This window comes from Anabrus simplex, chromosome 2, assembly GCF_040414725.1.
Source record: "Anabrus simplex isolate iqAnaSimp1 chromosome 2, ASM4041472v1, whole genome shotgun sequence".
NCBI lineage: Eukaryota > Metazoa > Arthropoda > Insecta > Orthoptera > Tettigoniidae > Anabrus > Anabrus simplex.
The window spans coordinates 979,213,812-979,233,392 of record NC_090266.1 but is presented as its reverse complement, the minus strand read 5'-3'; the positions used below and the strand labels follow the sequence as shown (position 1 = coordinate 979,233,392).

At 39.6% G+C, this 19,581-nt stretch overlaps 1 protein-coding gene across 1 annotated transcript in view; it reads left to right on the top strand.

The window, feature by feature from the left end:
* RhoGAP1A (Rho GTPase activating protein at 1A) overlaps positions 1-19,581 on the top strand; it is a 594,034-nt gene that overhangs the window by 348,868 nt on the left and 225,585 nt on the right. Inside the window, exon 11 of the mRNA XM_067141809.2 lies at positions 14,957-15,146. Within this exon, the coding sequence (XP_066997910.2) occupies positions 14,957-15,146 (190 nt within the window). The remainder of the gene's footprint in view (positions 1-14,956; positions 15,147-19,581) is intronic.

Below are 19,581 nucleotides of genomic sequence, written 5' to 3'. Positions count from 1 at the left end.
TTAATTACCTGAACATAATATGAGCTGTGCATTTTCGTAAATTAAAGGCAAAATAGTGTGGAGCTGTGCAGGCATAATAAAGACTGCTGGGTAAAATGACAATATCATAACACTGTTGCTCACCTAATATTGTTGAAGCAGTTGCAGAATTTCCCAGTGATGAAACTGGGAGCAGGTAAGTTGATCCTCCAACCTCACTCGGTGTCAGTGCTGGACTAAAGACCAAGCGGTCGTGGCGAAGAATTTATAGGGCGAAGGAAGGTTCTTGAAGCACAATAAACTTCGAGAAAGAACACACGCAGTGACGTGGCAAGTGACGTAAGCCACGGGCAATAGCAAATAGCAGTTCAGTATGTAGCAGCATGTTGAGTGAATCAGGCAGTGTGCGGAGCAACATCCAGCCGTACAAAGTCAAGTAGGTAAGTGCTCGTTACATCTGTATCTTAAAACCTATTTGTGTCGGTTCGAGGCAAAGCAGATGGAAAAAAATAACTGAGGAATTGGCATAAGTGTTCAACTGTTTCAGTGATTCTACATTGCAAGAATCCACTAAGGGTTTTTAGGGAAAATGTGTTATTGGTACGAACTTTCAGAAAATTTTTGTGTAAAATTGGTAGATATCAGTGTATACTTGCAACCTTTGTCATCTGCTGTGTTGGAGCTGGAAATTAAGAATTCTTTTTCTTCTGACTAGGTACGTGAATTTAATTTTTTAAATGAGTAAATATCATACAAATAAACTGCAACTGGGTTATGGTGGTTAATTCGATTTAGCAACTTTTAAGTTAGAATTTGACAACATTTGTATAATGCTAGGTGGCAACACTGGTTCATATCTTCTATTGTTCTGTTATATATATGTGTTCAGTTGTGTTCTATTCTGTTTGGTTTAATGCACGTGTGTGTTTCAGTAAAGTTCAAGTAAATACAGTAGGTATTTAGTGAAGTTTTTACAGTTGGCTGAATGTTATTTGGTTACCCGAATCCCTGAAGGGGTTTGTTTTTGTTTTAAGTGGCTGTTTATGTATTATAATGCATCTTTTCATCATATTGTAATGGGGTTTTTTGTTATAATTTGCTTTACATCGCACTGACACAGATAGATATTATGGCAATGATGGGATAGGAAAGGCCTAGGAGTGGGAAGGAAGCAGACGTGGCCTTAATTAAGGTACAGCCCCGGCATTTCCCTGATGTGGAAATGGGAAACCACGGAAAACCATCTTCAGGGCTGCCGACAGTGGGGTTCCAACCCACTATCTCCCGGATGCAAGCTCACAGCTGTGCGCCCCTAACCGCACGGTCAACTTGCTTAGTATTGTGGTGTTTTTGCTAGGTGTTTGATTCTTTTCTGTACCTGAAAAGTGTAATTCTGTTTTCTTGAAACAATTTTCAGAACAGTTTCTGTGCATTATTAAATCAAGAAAATATTCGTCTTTTGAATTTTGTACTGTTTGTCATTGTGATATTTCTTATCACATGATGGAAGAAGTGATGTTTCAAAAGACATGGAAACAAAGAACTACCGAGAAAACATCAAGTGTGTAGACAGTAATAAAAAACTAAATTTTGCTGTTAAAAGAGAAGGCGATGTGGTGATAAATACTGAATGCTTGTTTACATGATTTATTTTAGAGCATAAATTGCCACTTAATTTTGCAGATCATGCAAGTCACCCTTTCAGAAAAATGTTCCTGGACAGCAATATTGCAGAGAAATACGGCTGTGCAAGAACAAGAACTGCTGAAATTATTGGTGAAATGGCAAAGAAAGAGTAGAAAATTTGAAGAAATTTCTGTTTTAACTGACGGAGGTAAAAAAGGAGATGTCCGGCTCCGCGGTGTAGGGTGCAATGCGTCCGCCTGTCACCCGGCAGACCCAGGTTTGATTCCTGGCTGGGTCAGGGGTTTTTAATTATAAATGATTAATATCCCTGGCCTGGGGACTGGGTGTTTGTGTCGTCCTTAACGTTCCTTTCCTCACATTCATCACTCTACACTACCTGAATTACACTTACACGTACGCTCCTATCATATGGTGAAAGTAGAGGCAAAAGCAGAGGTCGATGCCACAAACAATTTTTTGTAAGCAATGGAGATTGTAACCTATATCCCATAGTTGTTACCGTATATAGCAGGTGTATGCATAAGTCTTTTACAGTTTCACTAAGAGATGGCACCAGCGAACGGTACGCAGCATATGAATTTGACACATACGTCGGTTTGTTCGTCTGGCATTAACCTACCAAAACACACAAGTTGAGTCTGGCAAACATGAACATCTTTGTTGTTTCATTCAGTGATGATGTCAACATTTATGCATTAAAAAGAACATTTGCAGCATGCATTGCTTTTCTTATTTAATCAAAAGGAAAAGGCTGTGGAAAGTCATTGTTTGCTGTTAGAAACATATGGTGAACACGTCCATTGATTAGAACATGCGAGACGTTTTCGATAATTTAAACGTGGTGATTTCAATGTGAAAGACAGTGCGTGCTCTGGTAGACCTCAAAAGTGTGAAGACGAACAATTGTAGCCATTACTGGATGATGACCTGACTCGAACTCAACAGGAATTGGCACTAGCATTAAATGTATCACGAGAAACAAACAGCAGATGTTAACGAACATCGGTAAATGGGCCCCACACAATTTGAATGAGCGCAAATGGAAAATCGCAAAGTCACTTGCGAAGTGCTGCTTGAACATCACGAAATAAAATAATTTCTGTACCGAATTTTGACGGGTGACGAAAAATGGATTTATTTTGAAAACCCGAAGCGGAGAAAATCATGGCTGTCACTTGGCAAAGTTGGTCCTTCAACACCAAGGCCAAATTGCTTTGGCAAGAATACCATTCTTTGTGTCTGGTGGGACAAGAATGGTATTGTGTATTATGAACTCTTGAAGCCCCGCGAAACCGTTAATGCACAACGCTATTGCCAACAAATGATTAATGGGCCAGAAGACATGGCAGAGTGATTTTGTTACATGACAACGCGCCGTCTCATGCAGCAAAACCAGTGAAAGACACCTTGAAATCGCTTGGATGGGACGTCTTTCCACACCCGCCGTATTTCCCCCTCCCCACAATTTGTCACCATCTGACTATCACCTCTTCACATCAATGGGGCATGCGCTCGCAGAGCAGCACTTCAGCAATTTTGTGGAAGTTGGAAAATGGCCCGACGAATGGTTTGCCTCAAAAGACAAGGAGTTTTTCTGGCATGGTATTCATAACTTGTCTGAAAGATGGGTGAAGTGTGTAGAAGCCGATGGCCAATATTTGGAATAAACAAAAAACAAATTTGTCTTGAAAATTACATGTTTTCTTTACCACAAAAACTGGCAAACACTTATGCATACACCTGGTAATCAGAAGACTCAAAAAGCTGTTTACTGTCTGTCTGTAACTTAAAAGGGGACCCCATTGGTGTGTACATAATTGGTCTTCTTTTTGACACCCTGAAAGAGTGCAATATTCCATTCGATAACTTTTTAGCCTTATGTTGTGATAATGTACCGGTAATGGTTGGAATGAAGAATGGAGTCGCTGGTGTGCTGAAATATGATATGCATGATCCCTTTGTTTTTAGATGTCCCTGCCATTTGTTAAATTTGGCTGCAGAAAAGGGTGAACATGTACTATTTTCTGCAAAGAATTACCAAGAAGAATTGAAACAATTTCAGGAACTGTACAATGTCGAGACAAAGAATTTTAATGCATATATATGTGCACCTTTTGGCTTTCTGTGGGCAAATGTTTATCCAGGTTGTTGGAACAATGACAGCCTTTGTCCAGCTTGCTCAGTTATGAAGATGAAGTGAAGTCTGGTAAGACATGTCAGGTTGGAAGTCTTGATACTTATCATATTCCAAAGATCGAAACATCAGTAGAGAGTACTTCCCCTTAAAGGAAAAGAATGAATAAATCACCAGTCTTCATCACCCAAAACAACAAAATAGGATTCCTTCGTTAAGTGCAGTCAGTCTCGTGATGAAAGAATTTTTATGTTCCTGTTATCAAATTTAAATAAGGCTTTATGTCTGTTTTTATCAAATATTATACCTACATTTGGGAAACCAAATGTAATTTTTCAGTTGAGTGTTCCTCACATTCATTTACTGCAAGATCTGCTGCTGGACACATTAAGGATTTTGATATCTAAACTTGTACAACCTTCAGTGGTTAAATCCTCCTCTCTTTTGGAAGTCAATTACCACAGCAGAGGAAACCAGAAAAATTATTGTGACTTGGTCATTAGTAGTTGCACTTCCCAATTCATAGAGCATCTGAATCATGATGAGGAGGAATTTTTCTCATCAGTTCGAAAATACTTCACTGCCGTATGTGACTACGTTGTCCACAAGTTTCCATTGAAGAATGAAACTGTTGCACAAATTACATCTGCTTCATTTTCTTTTTTATGAAGTATTTTGTGGCTAAGTTAACAGCGGTACTGGATGCAAAGGCAGGTGAAGAGCATGAAACCATGGATGAATTACACTTCCAGTTCTGTGCTTTTCAGATAGATGATATACCAGATGAGATCTCAATGGAAGAAAGAATTAATGTTCATTGGTATTTGTTGGGAAAATTAAGAAGTGGTGATGAGAGCCTAAAATATGATAGATTAGTTCATGTTATTCTTGTTATTTTAACAATCCCTCACAGTAATGCTGAAAGTGAGTGGATATTGAGTCAAGTGACTAAAACGCGAACGTAGTTCATGTCATCTATTGATGATGAAAACTTGGAGAGGTTGTTGGCAGTAAAATCAAAGCTACAGGACAACTGCTATCAACAAACCTTTGACAGAGGGTTTCTCAAGCAGGCAAAATCTGCCACTGCTGCTTCTTTTAATCAACAGCAATTTTCTGCTGATGAAGAAGCTTCTGTAAATCAGTAAGATGGAAGGTAGGCATACCATACCATACTACACTTGTTCTTATAAATATTCCAGTGTTGTTATACATTTAGGTATCACTGAATATGACTACATACTAGAGTAAAATATTTGTGGATTTAGATTTCACTCAGTTTCCCTGGAAAAAATGAAATGGCGTATGGCTTTTAGTGCCGGGAGTGTCCGAGGATAAGTTTGGCTCGCCAGGTGCAGGTCTTTTGATTTGACACCCGTAGGCGATCTGCGTGTTGTGATGGGGATGAAATTATGATGAAGACGAATCAGACAAATCAGACACCCAGCCCCCATGTCAACGAAATTAACCACTGATGATTAAAATTCCCTACCCTGCCGGGAATCGAACCCGGATCCCTGTGACCAAAGGCCGGCATGCTAACCATTTAGCCATGGAACCAGACCCTGGAAATATGTGTTAATTTAAGTTTGGGCTTGACAACATGATGCAGCTTGCTAGGATAAAGTATGTATTGCCCACGACATGTAGACCAACTGTATCTGCTGATTTATCCTGATTTTTGTTTAGTAAGGTTGGGAGGTATGTCTTGTTCATAATTTGATATCCCTGGTTTTCTCAAGCATTAGTTTCATTATTTTTCATTTTCATATAATTTTCTCTCTTACTACCGAAAAGGTGTTTAGAGGTGATGGGTGAACTAATGAGGATTCAAATTGAGAATGGGCAGTAGTAGAAAGAAGGCGGGGTCATTAAGAAAAAAAGCCGTTAAGATCTAAAAAGGCTAAAAAAGGATGTATAAGCCAAAGAAGCACTGAAACACCATTTTCTGACCTACAGTGACCCAGAATGAACATATATTGGGCCTCGTCTTCAGACACTGAAGGAAAATAGAACTTTTGTTCAACTTCCAAGCCCTAGTTATAACTAGAGCCCTGCATGGATGCGGATATCTGCGGATTTAGTGCCTTGGCAGATACAAACTGTATCCCAGTGCCTGATAATTTCTGAGTAATTATGTTTATTGATTTTCACTCAGGTATACTCTTTACTTTTGCGTGCAGTTAGGCAACCCATGACATTGGTATGAAAAAATGGTGATATATAGAGCCCTGAGATCATAAAGGCCTAAATCTGACATAAGCCTAACTGGCTTCTGCCCTCAGTTAGTGGAACAAAGGAACAAAGGTCAATACGTGAGTAGTTGTCGAAAGAGAAAATCTCTCATAAACCTGTGACTGATGATGATGATGCTTGTTGTTTAAAGGGGCCTAACTAACATCTAAGGACATCGGCTCCAAACCTGTGACTGTAGGGGTTGTGGTGCCAGGTCTCAGGCCTATTGTATTATGTTAACATATCTATCCGTTTCAATATCTTGGGTGTAATATACTGTAGGTAAATATGTATAATATCCACGGATAACAGTTTGCAGATGCAGATAACCATTGCAGGTTATAAATGTCATTTTTTGTCCATACTGAAGATCTACTTGTGATACAAATTCTTATAATTTTGTTAAATACCACCTATTCAATACAATAAAAACGTAATATAGTTAATATAGTTAACGAAGTTTCAACAACAATCATACAAGCCAAGCAACATTGAATCAATACAGTTAGCCAGATCTCAAAAGGTTTTTAAAAATAATTTTAAAGGATGTTTACCAGATGAGTTTCGTCAATAAAATGTTAGGCTTTGATAGAATTTAGACAAATATGTTTTAACTTAAAGACATAATTTTATTGTTATATGACTTTTAAAATACTATGAGGTTAGTCAGTCAGGTTTACAAGAATAATTTAATCCAGTAGAATAGATTCATGATCTTATATAACCTTAAGTAAATGATAATTGGCCGATGATGCTCACGAAAAAGGAGTGAAACGTACCATATCAACAACTTAATAAATATGTAAGTTTTTTTACATTTTTATTGTATTGAATAGGTGGTATTTAACAAAATTATAAGAATTTGTATCACATGCAGATAACCATTCACGGATGCGGGTGCGGATGAAGGATGTGCGGAGCGGATGCAGATGTTATTTTATATATCCACGCAGGGCTGTAGTTATAACCCACCGGGCGAGTTGGCCGTGCGCGTAGAGGCGCGCGGCTGTGAGCTTGCATCCGGGAGATCATGGGTTCGAGCCCCACTGTCGGCAGCCCTGAAGATGGTTTTCCGTGGTTTCCCATTTTCACTCCAGGCAAATGCTGGGGCTGTACCTTAATTAAGGCCACGGCCGATTCCTTCCAACTCCTAGGCCTTTCCTATCCCATCGTCGCCATAAGGCCTATCTGTGTCGGTGCGACATAAAGCAACTAGCAAAAAAATATTATAACCCAAAACATATTACATAGGTAGATTTCACATATTATTTCCAGATAAACACAAGATTTTATCATATCCTAATACGTTCAGATGATCTAATTTTTAGTACATTTAGTTCCTAGGTATTGCTGTGAAACATTTAATCACCAAAACTCAAAATGTCAAACATTATTTAAAAATTTGAAGAAGCCGTAGAAGTGGTATTTAATTTCCACAGGTCTTTCAGAATTTTATATGAGGTAGTTTTCCCGCCGCGAGAATTCTTGTTAAAAGCCCAATAAATTGATTTGAATCACGATTCTAATTCGAAAACTTCCAAGAGACGTGTTTCAAAAACACAAGATTGAAAAACTCTTATACATATGTAATACAATACTCCCAGCACAGTATCCAATGGGATTGTTCTTGGTGAAGATTTCGTTATGGTTTTTTTTTTTTTTTAGATAGCACATTATGCTGACTTTCTTTGCACCAAAAGTGCACTCATCATACTTAGCATAAAGACACAAGGACCTCTGCTAGAAGCTTCTATTTCTCGAGTCACCAAGCAAACTGACAACCGAAGATTCGAGTCACAAATTACGTTACATTCAGTAAGAAAAAAAAAAAGACGATCAGAAGCTAGGGAACCACTTAGCACATTTTACTTCAACAGGAAGAACACACAAGGTAATTTATCAGAATCCTCCTATTCGATACAGGTTATCATCTAATAAGACGAAGTTATTATCCAAACATGTTTCAACTCTATTGAGTCATTTTCAGTGGTTAATATAAAATTATATAAACATATGTTAATAGTGTGCTACAATTAAATTGCCACTGATAAAACTCATTCTTCTTAATCTACACTGGCAGAAAAAAATATCCAAATACCAAGAAGGGGTTGTGCTAGATTAATGAACATTGTTAGGCGTGTTCATACATCTGAAAGATGATGTTGATTCAAATTTCCCACAAATTGCATTGGCGTGGCGCTAGTAGCGGCCCCGTGATGTTGCACATCAGGTTTGCTTTAAATACGGGCTGTACTGTGCGAGAGCATTAGTTACCTGTGAAATTGGATGGAGTGACTGTGAGTGGGTCAAAAATGCCTTTATGATGACGAAGAGGCCAGTATCAACAGCTCACTGTGGTTGAATGAGGCGTATAATAGGGCTACGTGAAGGTGAATTTTTCTTCCACGCTATTGCAGAAAAATCTGGCTGGAATGTCTCCAATGTGCATGCGGGCTGGCTGCGGTGGTCACGAGAAGGTATGCTCGCAAGAAGACCGGGCTCCGGATGTCCCCGTTGCACCACCGAGAGGGAGGACCGCTGTATTTGGCATGTGGATGTGATGCATCGGACTGCATCTGCAGCAGCAATTCGAGCGGTAGTTGGCACCACAGTGACGCAACAAACTGTTCGAAATCGGTTACTTGATGGAACACTCCAAGCTTCGGTGGTGTCAAGCGAGAGCTCATTGGAGGATGGAGTGGAGGTCCATTGTGTTTTCCGATGAAAGCCAGTTCTGCCTTGGTGCCTACATTCCACCTGTCTGCAGCATCGACACACTGGACCTACACTGGGAGTTCTGGTTTGGGGAGCAATTTCTTATGACAGCAGGAGCACTCTCATGGTTATCCCATGCACCCTGACTGCAGATTTGTACGTCTGTCTGGTGATTTGACCTGTTGTGCTGCCATTCATGAACAGCATTCATGAACATTGCAACAGGATAATACTCGCCCTCATGCCGATATTGTAACCCGACATTCCCTACAGAGTGTCGACATGTTGCCTTGGCCTGCTCGATTCCCCGATCTGTCCCCTATCAAGCACGTATGGGACATCATTGGACAACAATACCAGCGTCATCCATAACGAGCATTATCCGTCCCTGTATTGACTGACTAAGTGCAACAGGCATGGAACTCCATCCCACAAGCTGACATCCGGCTCCTGTACGACACAATGCATGCACGTTTGCATGCCTGCATTCAACAGTCGGGTGATTACATTGGTTATTAATGGACCAGCACGGCACATTTGTGATGGCTTTTCTCGTGTAGTCTTGTACCTGTAATCAATTGAATATATTATATTGCCAAAATTTCCATATCTATATTCCTTATTTTATGGTGTTTGTATATTTTTTCCACCAGTGAAAACTTTCCTATTTTTTTTTTGCTAGTGGCTTTACGTCGCACCGACACAGGCAGGTCTTACTGCGATGATGGGATAGGAAAGGGCTAGGAGTGAGAAGGAAGCAGCCTTGGCCTCAATTAATGTACAGCCCTAGCATTTGCTTGGTGTGAAAATGGGAAACCACGGAAAACCATCTTCAGGACTGCCGACAGTGGAGTTCGAACCCACTAACTCCCGAATGTAAGCTCACAGCTGCGCAACCCTAACCGCATGGCCACTTGCTTGGTAGGATGAATATTGTACTGGGTAATGTATATGAGTTCTGTAACCAGATAAATGTGAAAAAGTAACTTACTCCTTTTCATGTTGCCCACTTGAACGGCCTGATCTGGTTCATTGAAAGTCTCTTCCTAAAAAAGGTAATGTTATAGTAATTTTAGAATTGTAAATGTAGAAATAAATTGCGCATCAGCAACAAAAATTAAGAAGTACAGCTTATAACCTTTTTGTTCTTCTGAAACTCAAAATTTTCAATAACTTGAAATATTTTCATCATCTGCAAGCTCTTCAAGATATCAAAGTTCGATTGTACTGCATGTGTAAATCCATGCTACAAACATATTCTGTAAATGTAATATGTTATTTTTCATAGTCATTAGATTTGTATAAAAATCTCCAAGTATAATTATATTTTCATAAAGTAGATTTACATTGGCTAAGCATAGTTAAGGTCAGATAAGCAAGGTCAAATATATGTCTTATATCTGGGGCTTTATGAAGAACACTCTGTATTTCTTGATTGTTAGCCAAAACTTCTACAGTCATAAATTCTGGTCAATAGGGAATTGTAGGATCTGAAGTAGCTACTGTCTTTTAAACTGAGCTAGTTGGCAACGCATTCGAATCGTGTAGCTATTAGCTTGCATTCGGGAGATAGTGTGTTCGAACCCCACTGTCGGCAGTTCTGAAGATGGTTTTCCATGGTTTCCCCATTTTTGCACCAGACAAGTGCTTGGGCTGTACCTTAATTAAGGTCACGGTCGCTTCCTCCCCGGTCTTAGCCCTGTCCTATCCCATCATTACCATATGACTTCTCTGAGTCATTGCGGCGTAAAACAAATAGCTCTTAAGTATAAGATCATTTCGACAAAAACGCTCCCCTTCCAATATGTTTCTTTGATCAAGATGATGTAAAGCCATGTTATTTAATTCACCAAGGTCTGAGTTTACTGAGGGGTTGTAGCCAGGTCTCCGTTACACATATGCAGTACAGGGTATTGCTACTTTGAAAGAGGGCTTGTATTTCATCAATGTGAGCCATTGATGGTACGTATCAAATTGAGAAGAATCCTGTGGGACGAAACATGTTCTTATATTTAGAATAGAAAAAAAAAGTGTATTTCTTCTATGAGATAATACAATATTATAATATTGAAAATTTGGACTCTTCTCAATTTGATGCGAGTATTGCATCAATATGGATACTTAATGATGAAATTAATTGCATGCCTTTGATGACATGCGTTAATATGGCATCATTGTATAGTTCATGGGTAGCTGGCAGGACTTTCGCTAAGAAGAGTGAATGGTAAGGGGAAAAGAGCGGCTGGGGAGGGGGAATTGGAACTGGTCTATGACATCAAGGTTGCTGTAGTCAGCGGAAACAAAACTTGTATCCTGACAAGCTGTAATCTAGGAAATAATTACACCTACTCACTTTAATTTCTCTGTAAGTACTTCCAGAGGCATATTCACTTCCACATACACACATTTACTTTGCACTACAACAAAGTGAGTTACTGTCATCTCTGCACTCAGCCTATATCAATATTCGCTTGTGCCTCACGTGAGACTGATAAATTGTACCATAGTGGAAATATAAACTTTCCATCCATTGTTATGCAGAACAACGTAGCCATTATGGATTTAAACACGGTTTAGTCCTGTTTTGTGCAGTGGGGAAGTTGATGAAAAGCATCAGTCCAATCAGTGATGTAAATATATTACAGGGTAAATTATAACTCAAGTTTCGGAATGTCATTGAGCCTGCTGTTGAGGATGAGCAATTTGAGAACTTTCTCGAAGATATAGTTGAACAAAAATGTTACTATTTGTTGAAGGAAAGCAGCCATATTACAAACGTATAACAGATGGATGTGGATATTCTACTTATATGGAGGAAGATTCAAATGAAGATGCTGATATTACAAATATGATGAGTGGCAAGTCAGACAACACCTCTGTCATCTGTACACCAACCTCAGTTTTCATCATGAATTCTATGATTGATCTTTTGCTTTAAATTTTTGAAGAGATTCATTTGACTTTTTCACTGCAGCTGCGTGAATGTGTTCATTACCTATTCCTAGATGTTTATGTTGAATGTTAATTTAATATTTGAAATACTGTTCTTAACTGTTTTTTTATTAAATAAATTTTATAACTGGTGATTGTTCAAACCTGTACTCGGTGGGTAGTTTTCTGCATTACATTAGTTAAGTGAAAGAGGTACTATGAAACATAATCTGATAGAGGGATACATTTTTGTTGGTAAATGGAGAATATAATAATGTTCAAAAATATTCATGGAATGGGATATGTAACTACTGGAACCAGACTTCAGGGTAACAAAGTTTACAGTTCCATGTGAATTAATCAGAACAAGACAATAACATACACGTTTTATATATTATTTCACTTATTCACCTAATATATACCTTTAATCTCTGCTAATATGCCCTCTTTCTGGTTTTATAAGTTGCTTCACATGATTTGGTATAAATTTCACAATCTCTGAGCACAGGTTTTTAAGTTCATCATTATGAATTAGTGTCAGGAGAGCTCTCTGGCCACTTTAAGACATGAATATTGTTCTCTCTGAAGAACTTCTTCACATACTTTGATGTATGGCAAGGAGCCAAGTCTGTCTGATAAATTCTGTCACCACCTGAAAACGTCTGCTGCAGCTCACCAGTAATGCTCCTTTCCAGTATTTGGATGTACTGGTCAGATTTCATCATCCTGTTGACTGGTACTAAGAGTTCAGTCCTTCATGCAAGAAATACCCCCAAAACGTCATCTCCACAGGGGTTTTTACAGCCTGTTTTCAAATGTGCTGAAATTGTTGGCTCATTTGCTCGGTGCACATATTGAATCCTCTGCCCCTGCGCTTTGGAGTGACTCCCTCAGACAAAAGAACCTCCTTTTTCTGTTTCATTGTCCAATGTTGATTACTAACTGCCCACAGCGGACATTTCCTGTACATTTCTCCTCTTAGAAGGTGTTTCTTTACAAGTTTATGGGCTTTCCTTCCAGCTGCTAGAAGTCTACTATGAACTTTAGAAACATGCATACAATATTAACTCCCCCTTTCCTGAGCCAAGTCCACAGCAGTGAGTCTGGGGTTTTATTTGCTTCTTCTGAGGAAAAATGTTCATCATTTGATGATGTTTATTTTTCCTGCCACAGTTTCCCTTTTTCCTCAGTGAAATTGCCAGTCTGTTTGTGCTGCTGAATTAATTCTATTTATAATGCCTGCACTGACACCAAATTTAGTAGCTGGCTCTCATTGTGTCATGGAACTATGCTGAAACCGGGTGAGTTGGCCGTGCGGTTAGGGGTGCATGGCTGTGAGCTTGCATCCGGGAGATAGTGGGTTCAAATCCCACTGTCGGCAGCCCTGAAGATGGTTTTCCATGGTTTCCCATTTTCACACCAGGCAAATTCTGGGGCTGTACCTTAATTAAGGCCACGGCCGCTTCCTTCCAACTTCTAGGCCTTTCCTATCCCTTCGTTGCCATAAGACCTATCTGTGTCGGTGCGACGTAAAGCCAATAGCAAAAAAAAAAAACTATCATGAGATAATGCTGCAATCACACTATGCTTCCTGAGAGTCATATCCATTGAAGACATAGGTACTAATTGCACAAGGAAACCTCAAAATGTCATTAAAATGACACACACAGAAATAAATACCCTGTTCACATAAAACAATTGTCACACAGGTTGATTGCTAATAAATTACAGTACAAAGGTTGCATAGAGAGTACAGGATCTAAGAATAAGCAATGTGTAGCACACTGTTGCCAACCATTGGGAAAATTAAGGGAAAAATACCTTGTTCCGATTAATTTGCACTGCATTGAACGTTTCAGAACCAGTAGGTATTTTGCTTGCCTGAAACAAGGTTTCTAGTGTTGGCTTCATTGTAGAATAAAGAAATTAGCTTGCAAAATCATAATAAATATGATCATTGATTCCTAACATCTGGGTAAATTGATTATTCCACGAACCTACTACGCTGGTGTAGCAGAGGGAGAAGTGATACTTCTACGTGGCACGTCCCAGGTAGAGGGTTCCTAACCAACTTGCTATCGGACTTGAGCGAAATAAAATAGCTCTCATGGACCAAACACACAACCCCCTGTGGGTGGGGGACGCAGACGAAGAATACATCAATGGTATCTCCTGCCTGTCGTAAGAGGTGACTAAAATAGGCGACCGAGGGATGATCAATTTTGGACCATGAGACTTACTTGTACTTAGTACCATCATGTGAGGAACACCATGGGTCGCCTTTACTTGTGAGTAGTACCACTATGTTAGGTACGCAATAGGTTTGTGATTAGTAGCAACAGTGTGTGAATCAGGATGGGTTTTACAGTACCCATGATTAGTACCACTACATGCGGAAGACCACTGGATTACGTTGCCTGTAATTAGTACCATTATGTGAGAAACACCACGGGTCTGGGTGTTGCCTGTGATTAGTACACCTATATGAATGACACCGTGGGTCTGCATTGCCTGTGATTAGTACCCATTATGTAACACCATCATGGGATGGTATGAGTCCCTGTGATTAGTACACCTATGTGAGGAACGTGGCACCGTAATGTGAGAAACACCATAGGTCTGCATTACATGTGCACATTATCTGTGAGTAATACCATAATGTGTGGAACACCGTGAGTCTATGCTACTTTTGATTAGTACCGCAACATGACAAATACCATGGTTCTACTTTACTAGTGATAAGTACCATTATGAGGGGCTGATCACCTGGATTTTGGTCCCGATTAGACTACAATCATCATCGATTCAGGATTGTGCTTTAGAAGCAGTCCCTTGGTCAGTAATACTATTGTTTTACACTAGTTTCTGGGAATGTGGGGCATTGCTGGTCGGATCCACTGATTGTTTTAAATTCATATTCATCCATTCATTCTTCGTCATCATGTTTTGAATTCTGGTCAGTGGATGATTTTTTTACTTTTAACTTGTCATTACATTTCATCTCATTTCGTACCATTAGGGGCCGATGACCTAGATGTTAAGCCCCTTTAAACAACAAGCATCATCATCATACTGATTATTGTTCGGTTTGTTGTTGAATACAAATTAATTAAAATATAGGAAATAAACACAAATTATTTTTATGTTTTCTCTGTTGGATTTTATATTGGTCTTCATTGTGTATCTTCAGCTGTACTATTATCATAAGATAGGAATTGAGGAGAAATTTTGGTTTTGAAAGATTGTTGTATTCTCTGGAATATAGACCATAAACACATAGATGCTTTTCTAATTTACATTATCTCATTATTTCAGTCCTCTCAACTCCCAAGTCCGAGCATTTCAGTGAGCATGTATGAACTTCAAGCTTGGATTACAGCATGTCGAAACTTCCTGAAAACCAATATGGGATCTTACCTTTTGCGAACTGGGCGAGATGAGAGTCTGTTGGTGGGTGACTTGCATATCACTCTGAAAGACCTCAAAGGTTTGGAGCATCCTGCAGGTGAATACGCTCACTTATGTTTTTCTAGAATGTGCCCTTAGGTAAAAGAAATTGTTACCACCAATAGGGTCGTTATTAACATAATGAAGGGCAATATTTCTCCAAAATGTTGCTTTCTGTTATGGCAAGAGCATAATATCAGGTGATACAGTGTTTCTGCATGACCTTCAGTAATGATTACATTATAACCTAATATACAGTGTAACTTCCCAATATATTTGTTTTATAATATACTGTATCCTGACATTAATTTCCTTTGGAAGCCCCATACTTCTACCAGTGGTCTTTCAGTTTTCGAAGTAATTCTGATACATATTCTTTTATAGCTCTTCTTTCATAGTATAATTTTAAACCAGTAAGCTAGTCACAATTGGCTAGCACATTGTGGGAATAATATGGAGTTATTACTTGACCAGTATGGATTGATATTTAAGGTGGTACAGTGCAAAAACTGTAAACCATATTTCCCATGTCCCTTGACATATCCCTCTCATATCCCTCTCATATCCCTCTCATTTATGGAGGATGATATCTTGGGGAAAATTACTTGTTTCCATTTTCTTTTTATTATGTTTATTTATTGTTTGCAGAGAAACCATTATGATTGCCATTGAAGTGACTTTCTGTCCTTAAGTGTAAAAGAAGTACTGAGAAAATTGTTACTTTGATTACTGTATTTCCTGGCATATTCATCGCCATGGTATAATTATTAATCTCATTTCACTGAAAATCAGGAGTTTAATAGGAATCTGCGTTGTCAATACTATATAAACTTTTAAACAAAGCACTTTGTTACATTTATCTACTCATACATGTTTCAAGAAAATAGTCCGTTCTCTTCTTCAGTGATAATACCTCCCCAAAACCATTGATGACTATATTAAATTTTTTACAATTCGCTTTACGTCGCACCGACACAGATAGGTTTTATGGCGACGATGGAATAGGGACGGCCGAGGAGTGGGAAGGAAGCAGCCATGGCCTTAATTTAGGTACAGCCCCAGCATTTGCCTGGTGTGAAAATAGGAAACCAAAGAAAGCCATCTTCAGGGCTACCAATGTTCGAACTACCGGGCAAGTTGGCCGTGCAGGTAGAGACACGCGGTTGTGAGGTAGCATCCGGGAGATAGTGGGTTCGAGTGTACATAAATATTAAACTAGTCAAGATTTTATCTTTAAAGTTGGTGGATCTATCTTTATAAAATTTCTTCAGCATCAATTCCTAATACATCATCAATGTTTACATCTTTGTCGTCATTAGGGTCACATGAATAAATGAGCGCACTAAGTAAATTACGGCGTGTAGGGGCTTGAATGTCACTTCCACTGTCACTCTCACATTCAGTTTCCACTCTTTCACAATCACTATATATGAACAATCATCGGCATACAATTTTTCTAAAAGATCGTCATCAACTAACACTGTATTATGCGAGTGCTCCATCTTATCATTGACTGAACGGGCAGAAAGAAAGTCGACGTTTTGAAACTGAATCAAAGAATAAAAGAAAAGTGGCAGATATACGTCTACTTTATTCTACGCAATATGCAAGTCCTAATTAGTTCAATATATGGTCAAGAGACAGAGAGACCGAAAACGACATCATGAACAAAACCAAGATTTCTCGGGGCCTGTCACCTACCTCTGGCGAGCGTACTACGAGGTTTCTCGGGGCCCGTCACCCATGTGTTAATAATGAGGTATCTTGTCTATTCTATACAAATCCTCCTAATAATAAAGCTACTGTATGTGTATATCAAATCTTCTTAAAAAATTAATTTCACAATGTAGCTCCATTCAGTGGCTTATTCTCTTTTTTTGGGTGAAACTTCTTAATTATTAACCTACTGAGCAAGTGGCTGCAGGGTTTGAGTCACATAGCTGTCAGCTTGCAATTCGGGAGATAATCCTACTGCCGGCAGCCCTGTAGATGGTTTTCCATGGTTTCCCATTTTCACACCAGGATATTGCTGGGGCTGTACCTAATTAAGGCCAGGGCCAGTTCCTCTCTACTCCTAGCCCTTGTCTATCCCATCATCGCCATAAGAGCTATCTGTGTCAGTGTGATGTGAAGCACATTGTAAAAAATAATTAGTAACCATGCAAGCCAGATTAGAGACCAAATTCTTCGAATATAGGTGTGGCTGCTTGTTGAGAAACTCAATACACATAGCTATCATGGTATAATCATCGCATTTTAGTTTTTCAGTCCTAAAATCGGTGTATAAAGTTTCATGGCAACATTGTTGCATCAGGTGATCTTATTATCATATACGATAGCTTCATGCTGCAAGTGTAAGGATACTGTCTTCTAAGTAAATGTTGTTACGCCGCTGGGAAAGGCTGTTGTATGAAATCGGTAATCGTAGACTGAATTGTTGCTGCCACCAATTGTGACCTTGGTGAAAGGGATGTGAAGCGCTAGTGATTCATGGAATAGCACGCTGGACCTCCAGCCTGAGAGCTTCAGTTTTTTCCTTACCAACTGTGGCAGAACAGTATCTTGTTAGCCAATGCGCATGTTATATTTTATGCAAGAGCTTCTTCTTTTTCTTCTTCTTCTTCTTCTCCTCCTTCTTCTTCTTCTTCCTTGATTCATGGGGTCTCTTTACAAGTTCCTTTTTAGCGTCGACCTCAAAGATCTTTTGCTACCATGTGTTTTCCTTCATTCCCATCTAGTTATCCCTGCTCCCTTTATAAAGTTGCAGGTTCTCCTTATTGGGTCTTCTCGGATATTTCTTCTCTCTTCACCAGGTAATCCCAGTGTGGAGGTTCTGATTCATCCCAGCGCCTCACATTCAGAGTTTGTGTTCAGCTGATTCTTCCATGTCATTGCATTTCCTACATACTTTGTCCCTTATTACTCCAATTCTGTGTAGGTGCTTTTTAAGATGGCCATGTCCAGTCCGCAGTCCTCGTACCCATCTTATATTTTCTCTGCTGAGCTCCAGCTGTTCCTTAGTATACTTCTTGTTTGGGTTCTTTATTAGTTCCTTCGCAAGCCTTAATCCTGGAGTATTTTTCCAGTTATCCATTTGGTTCTTTTGTACCCATTTGCCTATGTAAAGTCGGACTTGTCTATAAGAGATCCCACATACTAGTTCTGGGCCCACAAAAGGTGTTTCAGACCCTTTTCTTGCCAGTTTGTCTGCGTTTTCATTACCTTCTATACCTGCATGCCCTGGTAACCATATATTTTTTTTTTTTTTGCTAGGGGCTTTACGTCGCACCGACACAGATAGGTCTTATGGCGACGATGGGATAGAAAAGGCCTAGGAGTTGGAAGGAAGCGGCCGTGGCCTTAATTAAGGTACAGCCCCAGCATTTGCCTGGTGTGAAAATGGGAAACCACGGAAAACCATTTTCAGGGCTGCCGATAGTGGGATTTGAACCTACTATCTCCCGGATGCAAGCTCACAGCCGCGCGCCTCTACGCGCACGGCCAACTCGCCCGGTCCATATTATTTTAACAACATTGTACTCTGAGAGCCAAGTGTATGACAATACCAAATAATTTTGGATGTAACTTGGACAGCTTCAAGTGCCTTAATGGGTGCACTTGTCTGTCTGTAAATATGAAAATGTTCTTATCTCTGTAGTTCATTTTCAAATTTTCCTCAAGGCATGTGTGATGGCTATCACTTCAGCTTCGAAAACTGTGGTGTGTCTGCCTAGGCTCATTTGGATTGATCTCTCAGGTCTTTCCCCGTTGACCCTCCTCCTGTTCCTTTCTCAGTCCTTGAGCCATCTGTCCACCACACAATATCTTCCCTACCAGTTTTCCATCTGTTAATGTCCCAGTCTTCCTTTTTTTTGTTATCTGGGTCTCAAATGGTTTCTCAAAGATATACTTTGGAATCATATGATCAGCTGGCATGTGTTAATGCAGCCAGTATCCAGTATTCGGGAGATCGTGGGTTTGAACCCCAACTGTCGGCAGCCCTGAAGATGGTATTCCGCGGTTTCCCATTTTCACACCAGGCAAATGCTGGGGCTGTACCTTAATTAAGGCCACGGCCGCTTCCTTCCCACTCCTAGCCCCTTCCTGCCTCATTGTCGCCATAAGACGTATCCGTGTCGGTGGGACGTAAAGCAAATAACAAAAACAAAACAAAAATTACTCTGTTAATTTTACAGTGTCCAAGATTGGGCCTTTGAGCCTTCCAGCATCCATTTTGCTCCAATCGATATGCACTCATTCTAGTGTGTCCCTCTATAAAGTTACTTAATGGAGGAAGATCTAGTAGAGTATTCAAAGCTTCTGTCGGCGTAGTTTTCATAGCCCCAGTTATGGCTATACATGCAGTTCTCTGAAGGCTATATGGTTTGCTACTGACTTTTCCTTGACTTACTTTCATCTACCAAAGTCTGGCTGCATGGCTAAATTGTTAGCGTGCTGGCCTTTGGTCACAGGGGTCCCTGGTTCGATTCCCG